The sequence below is a fragment of the Anopheles maculipalpis genome, chromosome 2RL (assembly GCF_943734695.1).
Source record: "Anopheles maculipalpis chromosome 2RL, idAnoMacuDA_375_x, whole genome shotgun sequence".
NCBI classification, from domain to species: domain Eukaryota; kingdom Metazoa; phylum Arthropoda; class Insecta; order Diptera; family Culicidae; genus Anopheles; species Anopheles maculipalpis.
The window spans coordinates 26,482,080-26,499,519 of record NC_064871.1 but is presented as its reverse complement, the minus strand read 5'-3'; the positions used below and the strand labels follow the sequence as shown (position 1 = coordinate 26,499,519).

The following is a 17,440-nucleotide window of genomic DNA, read 5'->3' as shown; positions in this document are numbered from 1 at the left end:
CCCACCCTCCACGCAAGACAGTAGTGTTGGTCGTACGTGTGTGAACTTTCGTACGTTGGCTCCTGTTGCAACAGCCAACAACCACCATCCTCCTACCGTAAGCGAGAGGGAAAGTGAAGACGTAATCCGTGAAGCGCAAAGTGACACACATCCGAGCTGGAGTAGTGATCCGATAGGGAAAGGAAAAGAGGAAATTATCAAGGAATACACACATACACATAGAGACATAGCGACGCGTGTACGCAACTTACCGTGCAAATGAAGAAGGTAATGATCCCTTCGTTGGATATGAAAAAGAGTATTTCCGTGAAGGTAGATAGTGATCTGACATTGCTACTGTCCAGTGGAGTGTACGAAATCAAGAAGATGGAGCCCCGCTGGAGGCTCCGACGACCGATCATCCTCATATGTCTCGTTCTCACCATTGCCGGCATCATCGGGTTTGGCTACTACTGTCCAGATCAGGTAAGATCTAGCTTCTAGCATAAGTTGAAGATGGTTCAGCAAAGGAAGAGAAAAAGGAATGTCTTCCTGATATCTAGTCCAAATGATAACGACTAACTCTGGGTTTATATTGAAATGTACAGTTTGTAACCAATTTAGCAATAATTATAGGCAAACGACAATTATCTGTTATTATCAATTATTCTGTAACCTCATAAACAAAGAATAGTAGAAAACGACTTAGAGCATATCATGTCCTTTATGCATTTCTTCTTGTACTCTTTTGTTTAATGACCAACTTCGTCACGCCAACCATCGAATGGCTTACTGGACTTACTGACTAACTGAGTAACTAACTTACTAAGTTTTGGGTTCCTAGACTGACAGATCATGCTGTTTGATTGCCCTTGGAGGAATGGTTATCGGTTCCCATCACTATCAAAATCGAATGTGTTGACGGGGGTGTGTATCTTTTATGTCCCAAGAAGACATGTTTCCGACAGCAAGAATCGTTAAATGTGCCCTTGTTACGAGGACCATTATACGAAGCAGTCCTAGGCCACCGCCTAATCCGCCCACCCATTGATACGCTACTGAGTCCCTTTTGAATCTGATGATCAGGGAGAACTTTGTGGATTCGGGGCCCCCTTACCAGTTCGGAGCCCCCCGCTACCCATCACAACGCTTATCGTTGAACGTAGTTGCATAGTCAGTCCTCACTATAGCGGCGATAGATCCCGATGTGATTTTAATCCCGGTCCTGCCGTGTGAAGATCGGCGCCGTTGTCGACTCTATCACCGGGCCACCCCTGTACGGTTCTTGCGGAGATGTTCTCACTAACCGCATCGTCAAACAAGTATCTGAAAATTCCTGCTCCTTTTTACAGAATGTCTTGAGAGGAATTAAGCAGTTAGAAATATGTTCAAACAAGTTGATTAAGTGTGCCTTTTTGAATGCTATTACCATAACTAGTATAGCAAGAAAGGTTTACGGGAAGCTGCACTACACTGCAGAATCCGAACACTAAAATTCGGTCAGTAATTAATTATCTCTTCATGTTAAACTATTAGCAAATAAAAAAGTTTATCCAAAACATACTTAGTGTCATCGAAGAATAAGAATGAGGAATACAGTCCTCTAAATCCTTTTTCGGGAAGATGTGATCCTGGGACTCATAACGGCCACTCATCACAGGCTGTAAAAAGAGAAATTTTCAACGCTCAATTATAATTTCTACATCAAACGAAAGGTTTTTTATTGTTTTTTTATCACAAAATTCAAGCAAATTTTATTTCTTTCTGTACGGATGAATTTAAGCAACATTCTTTTGATACTTATCATAAGCTGCCTCACAATTGGTTTATCCACTTTAATGGCTGTTTTTTTCCAATAGTATGCGTGTTGGGCAGTTGGCAAATATGGAAAGAGCTTAATTGGGCATAAATGAGCTTTATTAAAAAGTAAACCACACTTTTCCAGGCACTGATCTTCATAAACTGTCGAGTTCATAGATTGATTTGTTAAAAAATACCGTGTTTTGTGCCTAGAGCTGCAGATGGTCATGCCATACCATGAGTTTGCGGCCAAATTTGTCTGAACGAACGATCAACGAATTTTTTTATAATTAAAATTTTTTTTGACCAGAATCCTGCCTCAAGTCTTTTTTTTATGTACGTTTCGTCATCCATAAGAACGCAACCCGCGTACCTCGTTAGAATCTGGATCTACATTTTTTGGAGCACGTGGTTTGGCGATGTAATATGCTTCAGAGTTCTGTTTGGTTGCTTTGAGGGACGAAAAGAACGGTAGTTTGCACTCAATCCTATTCTTCTGACGGCACTCATGCTGCACTGTACTTTTTAGCAATATCTCCATCCGAAAGTCCAAAGTTAGCCTGTAACGCTCTCAACAACTTTCAGTTGAGCTGACGATCCACTGTCCCTGAAAGACGATTGTTATGTACCTTTCTAATGATGCTTTGACGTTTCCGAAACCGTCTCAAAACATATTCAAAAGTAGAAGACGTGTTTTTAAAGAGTTTTCTCCCGGACCAAGTTGAATTTTCTAAGTGAGTGTGCACAATTAATTATCTACGTTGCAGCTCCATCGTTAATAATAACTGAAACAAGCACGATCATGCCAAATCCACTCCATAAGAGGGAAGAATGCTCCAATACCTACACATAGGTGTCAAAAAATTCCATATAGCACCACTGGGGGCTCTACTATACATAAAATAGAGTGACCAAATTCTAAATGAACAGTACTTTAATATCTGACTGATATGCAAGACATGCACGAAAAATTATACCAAGAACACGATACTCGTCTCACCTCATGTGTAAGACATGAAACCTGAGTTTTTTTTCCAAAAAGTTGGATGATTTTCTTACATCCACAAACGGGTACGATCTTCACAAGAGGAAATACTCGAAAAGGAAATGCTGATCGTTCGAAGCTTGCTGGGAAAAAAAGCATAACCCGACCGACGCTAAGTTTTTCGCTGCGGTTTTGTTTGCCAACGAGACTAACCTTAAATTTGTGTGGCCAAGAAATGAATTTCTTGATTAAAATTCTACCACATCCGCCAGGCCGCTTCCTGTGCTGTTGAATTATTTTACCACCCCCTCTACCCTGCGCGACCGCTCTCCGTCTGTCATGCAAATCAGTTCATCCCTGTCGCTTACCAGCCGGTGTATACTTTTCTTCAAAATATCGCTCGTTTTCCTGTAGTTTGATTTGGGTTTAATTCTGCAAAACATTTTCTCGGTGTAGCAGCTTTTTCGAATGCTGGACCCCGTTGTAGATTTCCCAAAGCAAGCGAGCACCACTAGAAAATACAGTTTTCAAACCGCGGTTAAGAAGGAAATTACCTCGTGCCCCGTCCCTCCTGCTCTCTATGAAGTGAAGTGTACCGGTCGGACTTTTTGGTTTTTCCGGCGGTTTTTGTTTTTCGAGCGAAAACACTCGAAAATTCATCGATGCTGTGAAGTGCGCTTGGTAGGTGGCGGGTACGTTTTGAGAAGCAATGTCGAACCAAACAAATTCCTTGGTTGCTCTGTGGTTGTATATAGTTCCTGTAACATCGTGTTTTTCGCGATTGGAAACCGCAGACCATATCGACGCCTTTTTGCGAGAACGGTTTTCTGAAGCAAACGGACTTCAGAACTTTTTTTTTTGTGGCGGCCCCCTCTTGATGCAGCGAACAAATGTTTTGGGACGTTCGGGAATGCCGTCGTTTTTCTCTGTGTGGTAGAAGTTAAGGCCACATTCAGTTCGGCCTTGCCTTCGGTCCCTGCTCTTTTCGTCCTTGGAGGGGTGATTGATTCCGGAGCCCTCCATCAAAAACTCTAGTGGCACTCGGTGCTGTGCGTGAGTTACGAGCCCCGGCCACCGGTCTATTGGACAATTTATTTCTCTCATTTTAGCATTCAATCACGAGTTCAAGCTGCCATCAACAATTGCTGCCGACGAGAACCTTATGCGATCTCATTTGTTCAGCCGACCGTTACAATTTAGGCATCCGCTAGGGGTGCGCAGATCGAGAAAGAACCGAGGAGGCGGTTCTGAATGTTGGAATGTCTCATAAAACCATCAGCTAACCAGACATCGTGTACATCGAACAAGCGAACCAGAAACCTGGTAGTACCATCATCATACGATGGAAAAGTGGCCCCACATATGTTGTTCGTGTGTGTGTGTTTGTACCGTTGGACACATTCGGCTAACTTGTGTGGTTTCGGTTCGGTGTGGCGTTGATTTCATCATTCATCCATCTCCATCCCACTGTCACTGGGCCCTGTTGTGTTGCATATTGTGGCCGACTGGCTGGTGGACACCAAAACGTTCCCATATCAATCATAATTTCGCCATTTTTGGCAGCGCCACTATATATCACTGTGACTGGTCGGACGAAAGGAAAGGGGGAAGTTGTGCTGAGAAAAGGTTGCGATAGAGGACTTGTAGAACATGGCCGGTCGATGGCGGAACAGAAACAGATGACACCGGATTGTTGTTAAACTTGTGGCTATCGTTCACTCACTGGTTTAAAATTATCCCAGGAACACATCTGATGGGAAGGTAGCGCTAGGAACGATGCCAGAGGATGTCACTGAGATAGGCAACAGCATTCATTTACCACACATACTTCTACTGCAGTTCGACTTGATTAGCATTCACTTGCTGTAAGTTGGACAAGAGTTGATATACTTTTAAGATGTTTAACCGAAGCGAACGTGCCGCGCACTGGAAGCTAAAGGCACTGCTAACAGCAATAGTTCGACGAGATAGCCTCCGCTATGCTGGGTGAGTGGGGTTTTCTTCTAACAAAACTGAAGAAAACACACACTAAAAGCACAAACTTTCCACGCTCGTTCATGCTAACGATGTTTTGATAAAGTTCCAAAACCCGTCCAGTAATCGTGCCATGAGAAGTTTTGTAGTTTTGTAGGTGCAGAAACGAAACGGAGCGCGGAATTCGATTGCTGCTTGGCTGCTGCTGCTGCTCCAGACACAATCGTCGTCAAATGTGTCAACAGATGGTGCTTTTTTTCCAGCTCGGCCAATGCCGTCACGATTTTACGTGTCAGTAAACTTTCCGTCCACACAAACAGGAGACGATGAAGTGTTTCGTACTCGATGATGTAATTTCTGATGCCTGGCGCTTCTTCAGGCTGGGCAAAGTTGTTTGCAAAGTTGGGTTCTTTGCATCATAAATTATCGCACCCCAAGGAGGAGGACCATGTGTGTGTGTTTGTGTGTGTGATGCACGGGCTCCTTAAAGTTTTTTTTTGTTCTTTGGGTTGTTTCTTAAGACTTCCATTAACAAGCTCGCTACTACAGAAATTGTGAGCAGCTAACGAGAAATGGCAAAAAAATCTCGTTGACAAAAAAAGTTCTTCTTTCGAGTTTGTTTTGGCTTTTTTTCCCTGACTCATCTGAACATTGTGGGGCGAGCTCATGTCTCCGATTACTTGTGCCGCTGTGTCCTTGGATGAATTGCAAAGGTTTGCTAAAAGGAACTGCTGCTGCTGCTGCTGAGATGAGCAAGAAATTCGAGTGGAAACCAGCAATCCAGAAGTGTTTCTTAAAACAAAATCCAATAACGAACCAGTGGATTACTTTCTCCAGGACTCGGCGGTCATTCGTTTCTACCTTCCCGCTGGTATCAGTCAACGGTCTTTGCTAGCTTGAATAATCTTGGGCAGGACTGGGTTGGGGTAGGTCCACTGGTATTAGCAGGCCGTCGCGTTCTAGCCATTTCAATTAGAGAGCAAATATAAACATTGAGATTGCGCGCGTGTTTGTATGACTGGCAGAGGAGGACGCTTCTTGAAGGTGTTGCTGCTGTTTGATTTCCTACGATGCTATCCGCTGTGTATGCTTAACCCATTCTTTCTTCGCATCTCAGAAAGCGCAAGTGTGTACATAACCCCCTTCAGGTATACTTATCTCCATCCTCCGAAAATTCTCCCCTCGGGGATCGTAAATCGTTTCACTCTCACTGTATCTAATGTTCTGTTTTTTTCCCCCATACACAGGTGTGTGCCCTTTCGCGCCGGGAAGTCACCTCATCGGTGGGGCTCGGGATGCCGGGCGGTGGGTCCGGCCTGGAGCTGACGGCTGGTTACGAGCACGATAATCTCGGCAAACCGGTCCAGCAGAATCTGCTGGCGAACCCGGGCCTCAGCTACGAGGAGGTGCTGAACGATGACTTCCAGTTCGACATGAACGCACACGACGTGATGGTGTTTCTGCACATCCAGAAAACGGGCGGCACCTCCTTCGGCAAACATTTGGTGCGTGATCTGGACCTGAAGGTAAGGAATTACAGTATTGTGGGAGATGGGGGGAGGGGGGGGGGGATTAAACCGTGTGTGGTTGTGTGGATTACCGCGGAGAGGTTTTCCTCCCGTTGTTTAACAAATTCGTTATGACCGATTTTTTTAAATTATACTTTTTTATGTTAGAAAAAAAGGGAATATTGTCCTCGTACCAAAAAAGGTAGCAACTTCCTTAGCGTGTTTATTTGTTCCCTTTTTTCTTTGTTTCGTTTGGGAAGAAATTAAGGAAGATTGCGCACTTGAAACGTTGAAAGTTAAAAAAAGTCGCCCAAGAAGCAAAACAAGTCTAAACGTTACGAAACGAACCACGTCACAACGGTCGGATTCTGGCCTGGAATGTTGTCTTTCCTTGTGTGGCGGTGTGTGTTTACACACAGGATGAAAAATTTTCCTTTTTTTTCTTGTGTTGGCTGATGGTGGATCCTCTTGACACTTCTGTTCTTTTCCGGCTATGCTTTCATCTTCTTCAGTAACGAAGCATCCGACGATTTTGGAACGGCCAGAAGCAGTATCCTGTTTCCGTAAACTCAGCAAATATTTCGATTGGTCCCAACTGCTTGTGGAAGGTGAGGGACAGCATTTTCGGATGGAATAACTAGCATCGGTGTACCACGCTGTCTAATGATTTCGTTTGTACGGCGCACCATTTGTTTCCATTGCCGCCATTTCCCGCATCGCACATTGTGTGGCATTGAATGATTTTCTTGCCCTCTTCAGTTAGATACTGCACTGTACTACATACAATTCACTCTAACCTGATCGGATACTTTCCAAAATGGAGAAGCGCTCGCTGTGTACTCCAGGTGGTGGCTGAAAACTGAAATGGACTACCCACTGTCCAACCTAACTGACCACAGCTTTGTTGTTCTGTCCCTGTCAGCACTAATTCATATGTGCCCACCTGGTACCACGAACGGTACGGTGACGGTGGCTCCCGCCCCAAGTAGGGGCGCAGATGAACCAAACCGAGGGAAGGGAATTGTCTTCCATGAAAGTACAACAACCGTTCAACCGACGTGATTTATGTTACACACTCAAGCACAACAAAGAATGGCACAAACACACCATTCCGGCACTGGAATGGAATTTCGTAAATTAGAAAATCCTTTTTTATCTCTCCGTTCGGTTCGGAACAAACAACTCTGTTAAAGCGAAAGAGGAAAAGTGCGCTTTTTCGGAACCGGAGATACTTTTTGAAACCTTAAGTCGGTTAGCCAAATTGCAAGAACTTCTTCCAATTAGACAGTGCAAATGATTGCTGACTCTTACGGGAGCATTGCTTGAAACAGGGGAGCCCTGTTAGAAAGGTTAGAATGTCACAAATCGACACAATCTGCACTATTACTGGAGGAAGAGCGGGTTTTAGGTGAAATAAATCGATACAATTCCCGGGTAAAAAAGGGCAAACTGAAAGGAAAATAAAAGTACGAATCGAAACCATTTTATTGAGTAAAAAAAAAGCCAGTTGATCGAACGTCAACCAATTTGATAGACAGTCGATGATGCCAGTGACAGTAGCAATCATCCTCCTCCATCCATATGAGTGAATGTTTTTGTAGGAACAAACGCTGTGGTACGGTCTCCCACCGTTCGGCAGTGTGCGTGTGTGTGTATGCACGCGCCATAGTGTCGTTCTAGTGCCGACTGAAATGCACTAATATTAACCATTAAACGTAGGATTAAAAAGCAGGAAACATAAAAACAGCGAGCTCTCGCTGGAGTCGATGCAAAGAGAATCCATTTTATGTGCCTTACTTCCTGCGCTTTTTTCGTACAAGTGTGGGATGATGTTGCGTCGGATGATGTGTACTTGCTCGTATGCGTACATTTGTGCAACGTACTAAAACTAAAATTGAACCAAGTGATACAGTGTTGGACAAAACAAGTGCAACCAATCAATCCCAATCGTGAAACCCTACTTTGAAGGTGCATAATAAGTCAATTGTTTGAAAGATGTTTTTAAGTTGATTGACACAGCACTTTTCTTGTTTATTATAACAAAAACTTCATTATATATAAATAACAATTCATGAAAAAATAAATAAATATAAAAAATCGACGTTTTTCTCCTGAACAAAAAAACAAGTGCAACTTCGCGTGTTTGTTTGCCAAATTTTAATTGGCTTTCAATATTTCGTTACAAATCCTTTGTTTTCGATAAAAAGCCTTGCAGCTGCGACGCATAGACTCGATCAGGAGATTAATAAAATGTTGTGGAATTGCTGCCCATGAACACCTTTACGATCAATTTGCTGATTGACGATCTCCCACAGGTTCTCTATAGGGTTCATAACCGGATATTGGGGCGGCCAGTTCATCACCATGATTTCATTATCCTTACACCACTATTTTACCACGTTGGCGGTGTGTTTGGGATGATTGTCTTGTTGGAATATCCTTTTAAATGGTATAATGCATTTAGCATAAGGTAACATAACATAACATTTTTCGGGACGTAATTGTACATAAAACGATTCCATCGATTTGATGAATTGGGCCAAGACCGTTCGTAGAAAAACATCCCCAGACCATGACATTGCCTCCGCCATGCTTCACCGTCTTCTGACAGTAACGAGAATCTAAGCGTTTTCCAGTCGGTCGACGTACACGGCAAATCCTGTCGCTTCCAAAGATGTTGATCACAGAACAGAACCGTCCGCCATTACTGCACATCCCAGTCAATATGAGATTGAGCAAACATAAATATTATTTTCCGGTTCCTAAATGAAGATCAGAGGTTTCTTCGCAGGACGTCGAGAGAACAATCCGGTTTCAGCGGCATGCGTCGTCTGATTGTCCGGTCCAAAACAGATAGCTGCATATCCATTCGCACCTTGAACGAAGATTTGAAAGCATTTTTCATGCTTCGTACAATTATAGTGTCCTCTCTTGGCGTGGTGGTTTCCCTGCAAGGCTGTCAGGTGTCATAGTGGTGTCTAGTAACAACAATATAAAAAGAAGTCAGTACTGACCTTCCTCAATAATTCCCAACGTGTATTTACCTTGTAATGTTACAATAATGCAAAATAAACACTTTTTTCAGCAAGCGAATATTTTTCCAACGTAAAACGAAGTTCTTAAACGATGCTTGGTAGAGATAATAGTTCAAAGAAGCGAGAAGTTGCAGCTGTTTTAATCAGCACAAAATGATTCTTGTCCACAATACACTCGCTATGATTTGTCAATTTGAGAGCTGGTTGCTGCAGTAAATGTCTCGTTTTCTATTGCTCTATTTGAGCTGCACTTGTTTTGTCCCATACTGTATAAGCGTTGATATAGTTCTGGTTAAAGTAAATCATTCATCAGCCATGGGAAATGGACGTAGACGATCGATTAAAAACCCTCTTCGAATTATGGATCCATTGCAGTTAGTTAAATTATAACATTCTTACGTTTTAGGACACTATCCAGAGCACTCTTTATCTTAAGCTTTATCTTAAGAGTCAATGGTCGTTTTGAAAGGTTATTTCGCAGATATTTTCGCAATGTCCAGCCTCTGAAAGCAGCTTTGTTGTGAAAATTATATCACATAAAAGATCGGTCCCTGAGCGCCAGTTTTCAAAGGCTATTCTTGGTTAATTTACTAAATTAACATAGAGTTTATGGCAGTTTGCCATTTGTCCCAAAAATGTCATCTGTATCGCTTTTTTTTGCGGTTTAAATTAAAATTTGAATGCCTGTTACGATACATACAGTGCGGGATTTAGTACATAATCGCTTTGCATTATTTAAACCTTTGGAAGATCATTCTTTTTCATCGTTTGTTCTGTCCCAATCCACAATGGCCACTAAACAATGCATCTCGATGCGGTTTCCAGTCTGTGCTTCAGTCATGCCGGATATTACCCTCATGAATGTGGGAACGCATGTTTAGTTGCCGAAGAAAAAAAAAACGGAGTACCCCAAACATATTTTGGTGAGTTCCTTTTTAGCCAAATTTTTGCATCGCTTCTGGTTTCTGCTACAAAATGCTGCCCATTCATATACAGCCTTTGGTGCGACGTTGATTAAGCGTACACAGCCAGACAACAGGAGAAGCATACATTGTGTTTGGAGTGTTCTTTTTGGTTCAGTTTTGGGGCGGGTGGCTGGATGTCTCTGCTGACCAACATCGTTTGCCAACCGGTAGTGTTGTTTGTGGTACGCTCGCGCAACTGTGAAAATGAACGTAAATTATGTTTTTTATGGTGTAATGCTACGGGGGTGATATGAAGGAAACAGAAAATCGTTTGGGTTTACTCTGCTTACCTCCCGTCACTAAGCCGGTATCACTGACAAAGCGCTGATACGTGCTGAAATCGTTGGTGGTCTCCCGGGAAAGACGCATTCTTTCTCGAGAGACAGTTTTTTTTTTTTTGGTTAGCAAGACAGACCCTTGCACACAATCGGGCCGCGTAATGGAACGCTATGATGGGAGAAGGTAGGCGGCGATGGGAGAAGAATGTGGTACCATTGACCGTGTCTTCTCGGTCACCGTAAATGGCAGCGGATTGACACATGCGCTTCTTCATTCGATCCGTGCGTCGCCGGGCAGGTTCACCGTAAAAGGACAGTGTCAAAATAATTCCTCCTGTCATTTTCTCAGTTTTATTGCCCACGGTCGTTCCATTTCGGAGGCGATCGGTGGACCCGGTCTAAATTTGCCAACAGTTTATCGTTTGTTGGGGCAAGTAAGAACATCATTCTGCTCTCTGTTGGAAGACGGAGCAGTTAATGTGTTTCTGAAAGTCGTAACAAAAACATTCATTGGCCATTTGATTTACTTTCGTTAATTAGTACAACACAAATATGGCGTTTTAAGTGGGAAACGAACAATTGGTTTCCAAAAGTATTTCTCGTATTTCACTGTTTGACATTCACAGTGTAAAATCTAGTCAATCTTTGTCTCTATTAAAAAAAAGGTTTCCATATCCATTGCTGCTACCTTACGCTTACTAAAGGTGTGATCTTATTGCATTACTTCATCAGTATCCTACTACTGCTTTGTAGCCAACGGTACGAAACGAACAAATAAATTCCCTTCATAAAGCTTTACCAGGCGGCTCAATTCCAATAGAAGCTATGACCCTGTGTCAGCTGTTTTTTTTTTTTTTTTATCGATTTTCCGTTTCCTTACACCCTTGGTCCGTTTGCATCAGTGTCAGAATTAACCTGCCAAAGTGCGGTACTGTGTGTTTGAACGGTAGACCTCACCTCCCGTCGGTGGTGCGTACGCTCATTATTTTATTCACGTTGACATTTAAATCAGGAAATGGCCGAAAATCTATTTTTATTGTGTCCCATAAACTCCCGAAACCTGTGGCTTATCCGCATTTCGGGGTGGCGTTAAGAGTTGGTAGGGAATGGCGGCAGGTGATTGGAAGCAGGCAAAGGTCTACGGCAGTCGTCTTTCAACCCTAAGATACATACACATACACACGACTTCCACTTGTGCACTATAAGACGCAAACCGTCCTCCTTCGCGATGTCGGTTTTATCGACGGATTGATGCCTGAAACTACACCAACCGACCGACCGAATGACTGCTGCTGTCTTCCACCGCTTTTCTGTTGTTTTGCCCTTGTTGTTTAAGGGGTGTTTTCGGTTGTGATTCGGATTTGGAGATGGGGGGTTTTTTTTTTGTTGCTGCTGTCGAGAAATATGTCGGCACACAGCGGAAAAGGAGATTTGTCGATCGACCCGGGTGTCTACCGCACCGAGGGCGTATGTGTTGTACTTCGTTCGATTTCGGTTGGTGCGTAACGCCCGGCATTATCGATCTTCTTTTCGCTTTCCTAAGGTGAACCTATTTTTGGGTATTACGACGATGCTTTACGTTTCATTTTGCTACCGAAGGGGGCTTCCGGAAATTCGAAGCACGAAACACACAATGGGTCAGACGATGATGCTGCTTGGTGGAGGGAACTCCGCTCCCAAACCACGTCTCGTGGGGTTTTACTGTATCGGTGCTGCTGCTTCTAATCGTACGCTGCCCTTTTCGGCCCGGTTTCGGGGAGCAGAGAGAGAGGGAGAGAGAGGGTGGGAGGGGTCGGTTAATTCAGTACTGCCCCATTGGATTTGACTGTTTGGCGCCAACCTGTTGGTTTTATTTGGTCGGAATTATTTCCGTTTCGTAATTTGATCACCCAAACGGTCGGGCGCACGGTCTCAGGTGAGTCCGGCGGGAAAGGAAGTGAACGTTTTTCGGGGTGTCTCGATAGCAATTCTCCAGCGACGAGTGTACGCGCGTGTGTGTGCGCCGTACATTCCATGCCGATTAGTGTGCACAACCCATTCCCGGCGTTCGGTTGGCCCCCACGGTGTCCACGGTCGGTTGTTTTGGTTGTGTGTGTGTATTGTAAAGAAACGAAACCCGATTTTGCGGTGATTACAGAAAGGATAAACATCTTTTTCCCCACGAGACTAGCTTCGATTTTGAGCGGCTGGTTTTCTCTCCTCACTTATGCGGTGTTAAATGTGCCACGATAAACGAAGCCAAAATCAGAAAATGACCCCATGTTAGCATTTAAATGACACGTCTAAAGTGAAATCTTTTCGATGTATTTTTTCCCCTTGGTGCGCTAGCAGTCGCTATTAAATTTTTCCAAACGAATAACAGTGGGCACGAGAAAAAGTGCTAAATGGAACATAAATATCGCACCCAAAATAAATCATGCCCTATCGGGATGGTGGGGAGGAAAAAAGGAATGAAACCTAGAGTGTTTTGGTGTGTGGAAATGTGGATCCTGCTATCTCAAAGTCATTTGCAAAGGAAGAAGGAAAGCACTCGCACTAACTTTGTCTCTACGCCGCTTGGTAAAGGAGGGTGATCGACGCCGAAAGGTGCCCATTAGGATGACGAATAGTTATTGTTCGAGGGCATCTTAAAGCCTGGAAGATGGTCTGTGACAGTCTTAATCCGAGCGTCGAGCCACGAAGCAGTAATATTATGTATAAATTTGCACAGCGTGAAATATTTTCTCGCGACGACGATGTAAACATAACGCGAGTGTTGTGTGGAACGATACGATAAAGATGATGCGTTCTGGGTGGTAGAAGAATCTTCCAAGATGCTGGTTGAACGATGGGAATGGCTTTTACCTTTACAGAGAAGAGGCATTTGATGCTGATTTGGGAACAGGGCGGGCTATCATTGTTTATTGTAGTACAAGAAACAGCTCCGTAATTCATTGCTAGATCGTTAAGTTCGCCTTCTTTTGCTGTAAATTCGTGCCAGACAAACGTTGATACACGACCGATGCTGCTTGTTTTAAGAATTGTTCGTATTTAAGGAGAATTCTTTTTTATAGAAATAAACAGTTCTGAAGCATGTCTCATAACAAAGGAAAATACAATATTATTTATATTATTTATAAAAATTCAATAAAACCAATTGCATGAAAATCAAAATTGGAAATCTCATGTAGAAATCCTTTTTGCAAATATTTTTGATACGTATCGCTCGAAGCTAACTCAAAAAATATCTGTAAAAAGGCAAGTTTTTGTGCAATTCAAGTATCTTAAGCGGTTCAGATTGGACAAACTTAGATGAGGCGCACCATAAAGGTAGAGATTAGTGGTGGGAATTCCGGAGTGGATTAATGAATCCACCCCGACTACGACGTATAAAAACCGGAGTTTACTCCTGCAAAAATCCGGAGCTTTATGCGGAATATTGCGGGGTTTGCTCCGGAGTAATCCAGAGTTTGTTCCTGAGTTTTCTCCGGAGTAATCTGGATAAAATTTCGTATCGAGTAGTCTCCTATATATTATATTCATCTCAATAAAATTAGCAATTGACTTGACGGAGTAATACGGAGTAACCTGCAATTGATTGCGCGGTGCATTCCGTGGTCAATTCTGGAGTTTATGTTGGAGATTTATCCCAACCACTCTGGAGTAGTTAATCCGAATTAGTGTGGAGTAAACTCCGGATTACTCCGGAGCAATTAGTTCGCATTATTTCGGTGCTAGGCTGGTGTCACAGCTCCATCGTTCCTATCTTTTCGTATGCCCCTGCCAGTTTTATTTTATTGGAAGGTAGAAACAAACACATTTCTTCGGAAAACCATGCAAAAAAATCGGAACGATGAAGCTGTGCTGTGCTGATGACTCGGGATCGAAGTAATGAGGCTTTACCCATCACTAGTACAGATTTTTCTTGACTGAGTTCTGGTGAAATTCTCAAATCTCGCGCAATTTACGCTAACTTATGTAATTTGATAAGATATAACTAAATTACAAGTGTTAGCAGATGGCAAGCGGCAAGCTTTCTGCTGCAGACCATAAAACACATGTAATGTCAACTGTAAAATAAAAAAAAAGACGTCAAACCACCAATCCTATGTATTTTTATTCCATTCAGCCTAAATATTGTTTCTGTCAATAATCGTTCGAAATTATTGTGAAACGATAACTTCCACCAGAGCTGTTCCTTTTTTATTTACTTGCCCCGCTGTTCGTCGTTCTTTGCACTATAACAAATTGAATTGAATTGTTCTAGCGCAGTAAAGTATAATCTTTTATGTCCGGCGTATGAATTTTTCTCTGTCCCTCCGTAACGCAAATCTCTGTGCCCACATTATTTCAACATGCTTATTTATGATGGCTATTAATTTGAAATTGATGTAAAATGCAGTGAACGATCAATAAACTTCAGTTCCACCACCGTTCACCATGTCGGATATATTGTTGTCTTGCCATCGCTCATTCCACTTGGTGGAATGGTAAAACCAAGAATTTCAAACATCTTATTGCTGTGAGGCGCCATACGGTGCACAGCCCTATACACCTCATCCGTCGCCTGGCGTTTCGAGACGTTTCAATCGGATGGGCAAAAAAAAACATTAGATCCAGCTTGTTGAGTGGCGAACGCGCAGGGGGCGTGAGGGGAATAGAAACGAAAAAAGTACGCATTTTTTTCAAGTACGTTTCCACTTTGCAAGAACTCAGTCTGCTCGAATTCGAATTCCACACACTTTTTGCCACGCTGTGTAACATTTCCATTTCACCAGTTTCGAAGCAAATGGAGGGGGGGGGGGAGATGGGTGTGTTGCTTTCTTTTTTGCAGCCGCTTCGTAACAAGTGCACCGTAAGAATGTTGAAACATAAACACTTTCACCCTTGGCGCAGTTTGGCAATAAAACATTATTAAACTGTTAGCACCTCTCTCGTACCGCACGGTTTGTTGTTGTGGTGTTTGCCGGGGCGGCGGCAATGGGTTTTGAAATATGTTTTTTTTCTTCTCTTTCTTCTCTCTGCTCCACACCAGCAAGCGCAACGACCCATGCTGACAGCTCACAAATGATCTTCCCATCGGTCGTGCGCCTTTGATGGAGTGTGTGTGTGGTGGGGAGGGGGGGGGGGGGGCGGTGATCTTTTTCCTGCTTACAGTTTTTCTCTCGCGAACACCGCAACAAGTTGCATGTGGACTCGGGAAAAGAGGGGGGGATATCACAAGTCCTAGGACGGAGTTTCGATTTGCCGGTCGGATCTGGGATATTTGGAGAATTCTTTCAACGAGATTCCACGCAGTTCCGGGCACACGAAATATATCAACTGTCACTAGCGGAAATAGGAGCACGATCCGAAGCGTCGAGCGAGCAAATAGAAGCGTCCAAAACTATTGAAATCCGACAGCGCCGATGACGACAGCGGGATGGTTGGTAAATTGAAAACTATCACCATTGGGGGGGGGGGGGGGGGTTTCCATTTTCATTCAGAGTAATTTTTTTTCTCGGCATCGTAGAATATCGAGAATGAAAAATAGTCAAAATCACTTATACCCGGCACAAATGTGCTCGGGGAGGGAGTGTTCGATTTTTGGGGTAAAGACCCGTGAAAGACGACTGAGACCAGGACATTGAGTGCTGCGTCGTCGTAGTCGATTCCATCGCATCGCAAGGCGGTTCCTTCACACGGTGTGTATGGGTAGGGGGGACATCGTATGGCTACTCTAGCGGCTCATAAAACTGTTGACGGATAGAGACGTGCGAAACGTTGAACTAACTGTTCCTGGCAGCAGACAAAAAATTACCACAAAAAAAGACCACAGACGCACGTTTCACCCACACTGTTTTCGTCGGTTTTGCAATGCACCGGAGATTGTGTGTGTGTGTGTTTTTTTTTTTGTCTTTTTTTTTGGGGGGAAACTCTATTGCACAAACGTTGTACGCGAAGCAGAGGAGACGGTGGCACTACCGGTATTAGTCGAGTCAGCGCATATGGCGCTACAACTAACTGGTGCCCGTCGCTTTTCATAGCAGTCCTGGGGTGTGCTATTTGAATTGTGTTCATGAATGGAAGTACGGGAATGCTCAAACCAAGCCAAGCAATTTTTTTTTTTTTTGCTTCAGGATTGTAGTACGTACACCAAGCGCATGATGGTGGTTAATGGTGGAGGAGGTCATAGTGGAAGACTGTGTGGTGTACATGCAAACGCGCGCGCATTGGTGAATCGATCATTTTTAGCGCAAGCCAGCAATTACTATCGCGATCACGTTTCGATGCATTTCCTCCCGCAATAGACTCTCACGTACACGGTGTCCACCGTCGGTGGAGATTGTTATGGCGAGTAGCCGCCATACATATTTTTTGCGAGTCTTTTTTAATAAACCCAAAAAATGTCGGGCAATAGTTCGTTGAGGCGAATTTTCTACATGAAATCAGATCGGTCCATACCGAATAGAGCGGGTGGGGGAACGCTGTGAAAGGAGTCGTCAAGCTGCTGCTGCAACTTTAGCGTTTCAAAGTTCGGCATAACGGATGCCATTGCATCATAATTCAATGATTGCACTGCGATAACCTATCACATCGATCTTCTTGTGACAGAATGCTGTTTCATGCTGACGGTACAAAATCCCTTGTTCTACCCGATGTCGCCTTCATTCGACAAGTTGTATTTGCATGTTACGCGTTTCGGTGCTTTAGGTTTTTGTCCTTCTTTTCAACAATGTCCATCATTCCATGGTTCGCTAGCCCGCTTTGACTGTTCGCTATGAACCAGAGGAAATCTGAGGATTTTTTGTTGCTACTGCAGAGTGTTAGCACCGCTTAACAATCGCTTGATTTTCCCTTTGGTGGTCGCCTTTCGCTTGTGCTATTTTTATACGCTTCAAAATGCTTTGAAGGTACTGTGAATAATTTAAAAATGTCTCTTATGGTCTTGTGGGAT

At 43.5% G+C, this 17,440-nt stretch overlaps 1 protein-coding gene across 1 annotated transcript in view; it reads left to right on the top strand.

Annotated features, from left to right (window-relative positions):
• Window positions 1-219: 219 nt before the first annotated feature.
• LOC126557979 (heparan-sulfate 6-O-sulfotransferase 1) overlaps window positions 220-17,440 on the top strand; it is a 41,836-nt gene continuing 24,615 nt past the window's right edge. Inside the window, exons 1-2 of the mRNA XM_050213907.1 lie at window positions 220-465; window positions 5,986-6,264. Of these exons, the coding sequence (XP_050069864.1) occupies window positions 259-465; window positions 5,986-6,264 (486 nt within the window). The 5' untranslated portion in view covers window positions 220-258. The remainder of the gene's footprint in view (window positions 466-5,985; window positions 6,265-17,440) is intronic.